The sequence below is a fragment of the Puccinia triticina genome, chromosome 7A (assembly GCF_026914185.1).
Source record: "Puccinia triticina chromosome 7A, complete sequence".
Lineage (NCBI taxonomy): Eukaryota > Fungi > Basidiomycota > Pucciniomycetes > Pucciniales > Pucciniaceae > Puccinia > Puccinia triticina.
Window position 1 is genome coordinate 1,594,511 of NC_070564.1, and position 3,034 is coordinate 1,597,544.

Consider the following 3,034-nt stretch of genomic DNA (forward strand, 5'->3'; position numbering starts at 1 on the left):
TCCCTCTGGCCAAATGTGGATCCACACATGGATCTTCCAAACTTAAGACATGGTTTGGAATTTTGTTTTGCTGCCTTGACCAGATTCCTGAACACTTTTGCCACTAGGGAGTGCAGTCTTTGGATTGAGAGGCTGGAACAGGGGTCAAAATTTGCGCATTTATCAAGGCTACAAGACTGTCTATTCAGTTTTCTTTTATTGTTTTTATTACAATTTATAGGGCTGTATTTTTATTTTTTGCACTGAATGGAGGACTTCCCGTCAATCTGGAAATCCAGATCTGAGCCGCCAGATTTCAGATTTCGCAGGGAAATCTCGGTCCCCGAAGCTCCCCAAAGGGATCCAGAGTTCCAGATTCCAGATTCCCCTGCGAAATCTGGAATTCCAGATTTATTCAAAGTTGACAGGAAGTCCTCCAATATCTCTTCTGCTCCTGCCAAAATTGAGGGATAGAAAGTAAGCCTCTCCTACGGAGAGCGCTCCGCGCGGGTCCCCCGGACCTCCGTTCGAGTGGCTTTTTTAAGCTAGAAAAAGGCCTGCATTAAGCCCACCTTGTCTTTTTGAATTTAGACAGTGGGAGGGGCGGGGGGTTGTGGTGCACACTGCATGGACCAATAGAGTGTGGCGGCAAAGCCGCCATAGACTCTAATATTTCTCAAGTCTCAAAACCCAAAACAAATATGCAAAAAATTGGAAACCAAAAAAAGCTAAAAAAAGGACTGTTCAAACAATCACAAATTGCAGACATCGGAAAGACTCGTGATGTCGAGTTGAACAACCGATCATTCTCATTTAATAATAGCCCCATAAAAGTTCATGAATAAACAAAGGAAGTGCTACAAAATTCCATCATGTGGAGATGATAGTAGCTAAAATAAGAAACTGGTAAAGATGTTCAGTGTTTGTGCGTCTGTTGATGTTTTGCTGGTGCAGCGAATAAATGATCATGATAATTTTGATGTTCAAAGTAAAAATAAAGATAAAGATATCGCGAAAAACGATTGGTGGGAAGCACATGTGAAAGTACGAAAAAGTGTATTGAGGGGAATGACAAGGAGTGCCGGATGATGCAGAGACGACGTCTACCTCACAACGCTTTTCTTCATGCTACTTTCTTTTCTGTAATAAAAATCGCGTGTAATAACAAAAAAAAGACGAAGATTGTTGTAAAAAAATCAAACAGCGTTGAAGCAAGTTTTATGGGTGTAAATTGACCAAGTTTACCTAGGTGAAAATGAATTTGTCGAACGTTTGGCTACCTAGAATAAAAACGACTTGGGGATCTGAGGGAAGTAAGCCAGGAGAGACCACCAGGATGGGAGATAAGGTATACATATAAACATGTATATATATAGTTAACCCAGCTTTGGATTGAAAATAACACAGCAAAGTACACCACCACGCAAGGTAAAATAGTCTTTGTTAGTCAGAGTTTAGGCAGAGGGGACTAGAAAGTGTAAAAAAAAACCTTCACTTATGAGTGGAAGGCTGAGGTACTAGCAGAAAACCGGAAAGAGGAAAGTAAGGATTTCCTGCTCATGCTCGCCTCGGAGTTCGCAGAAAACATCTTGGGTGTGCTCGGCGAACGTCTTATGGATCCGAATTTCTTGATCATCTGAGTGAATCGAGTGGAGTTTTTCCTGCTGCCTTCAGGCGTTTTTGGGGCGCTCGATCTAGATCTATCGATGGTGTTTGACCGAGATGCGACGGTTCTTGAAGGGGATTCGATGATGGTAGTTCTCAGTGAGAGGTTGGAAACGGATTTGCGAGCGAAATCGGATAATTTCTGAAAGGGTGCTCGTCGGCTGGGCGCGCGATGAAGATTAATTTGGTCGCACTGAGGAGTATTGTTGTTGCGTTGATGGGCCGCCTCCCACTCCGCAAAGATCAGATGCTCGGTGGCCTCAGCTTGTAAGCGACGCATCGCCTCACGGTGCCGTTGCTCGATGTCCGCCGGAGCAGCCATCATCCGTTTCTTGGGCTTGTTGGACTGACTGACCAACTGGGCCCGACCGCCTTCGAATTGGATGGGGCGTCCATCGGCATCTGTGGGCTGAGAGAGGTCTATGAGAGGCATCGTCGTCAGCCTTTTACGATGTCGTGAGCTTGGTCTTGAGGGTCGACCGATGTTCGGTTTATCAGTTAGATCTTCACTGTCGGAGTTCTGGTACAGAGTCAATCTTCAGTTATGAAACAATTACGCAACGGTGATGATCTTGTACAGGAAAGTTATAAGATGACCGAAAGGTTACAAGTTGGAAGAAGCAGAATAAGACTGACTGTGCTAGTATGTCTTGATACTCTGCTTGGAGTTCTTCGACATGGAGCCTGGGTCTATTTTTCGTTAGGTGGGGTAGCGATCGAGAATTGAAGGGGAAGGGCATGCACGATGAAGATTGTATTATGAGCATCAATTGGATAACATGGACATTAGGAGCCATTCAGGTTTGGTAATCAACGCACAATGGGGTGGTCCTGGATCGATTGAACTTCGAACCAAACAGCTCTTCTCCATTCGAGGACGGACATCGGGCCAGGAGCTTCACCTTGATTGTTGAGCTCGTGAAGCGGCAAGCTGACTATCCCCACAGGCGAGTCAGAAGGGGGCATAGCAGGGTCCGGCTTTCGAGAATCTGGTCGAACGTTTTCCATGGTTAACTAGCGTTGGTAACTATTTATATATTTCTGCTTCTACTTGATAGACTTTGTTATTCTGACTCGATCAGAGATTCAAGAATCGGGAGAGCCTGCAATGCTGTCTTGCTATGTGTATATAAGCTGATGGATGTAAAATTGAACGAATAGAACGTGTAGAATCTGATCCTTGACGTAAAAATACGCAGCGATAGGGTACCAGAATGCGTTTAATTTGTACGTATTACTAAGGATGTGGGGGTTAGGAGAAAGAGTCACCGGCAGAAAAAATATCCCGGGACTGGTCTGTCCTCCCAACGGAGTCGGTCAGTAGGCTGAACAGTAGGGATCAGCCGTCGATATGGGCTAGTTTTGGACTTGATAAAAGAGTGTTATCTAG

The 3,034-nt window shown here is 44.8% G+C and overlaps 1 protein-coding gene across 1 annotated transcript; it reads right to left on the reverse strand.

Annotated features, from left to right (window-relative positions):
- Positions 1 to 1,474: 1,474 nt before the first annotated feature.
- PtA15_7A190 (uncharacterized protein) lies at positions 1,475 to 2,652 on the reverse strand (the record flags this gene model as incomplete). Its single annotated transcript, XM_053170771.1, has 3 exons — positions 1,475 to 2,164; positions 2,281 to 2,334; positions 2,464 to 2,652. 3 exons carry the CDS (start codon positions 2,650 to 2,652, stop codon positions 1,475 to 1,477), a joined length of 933 nt encoding a protein of 310 aa, XP_053022019.1.
- Positions 2,653 to 3,034: the final 382 nt, after the last annotated feature.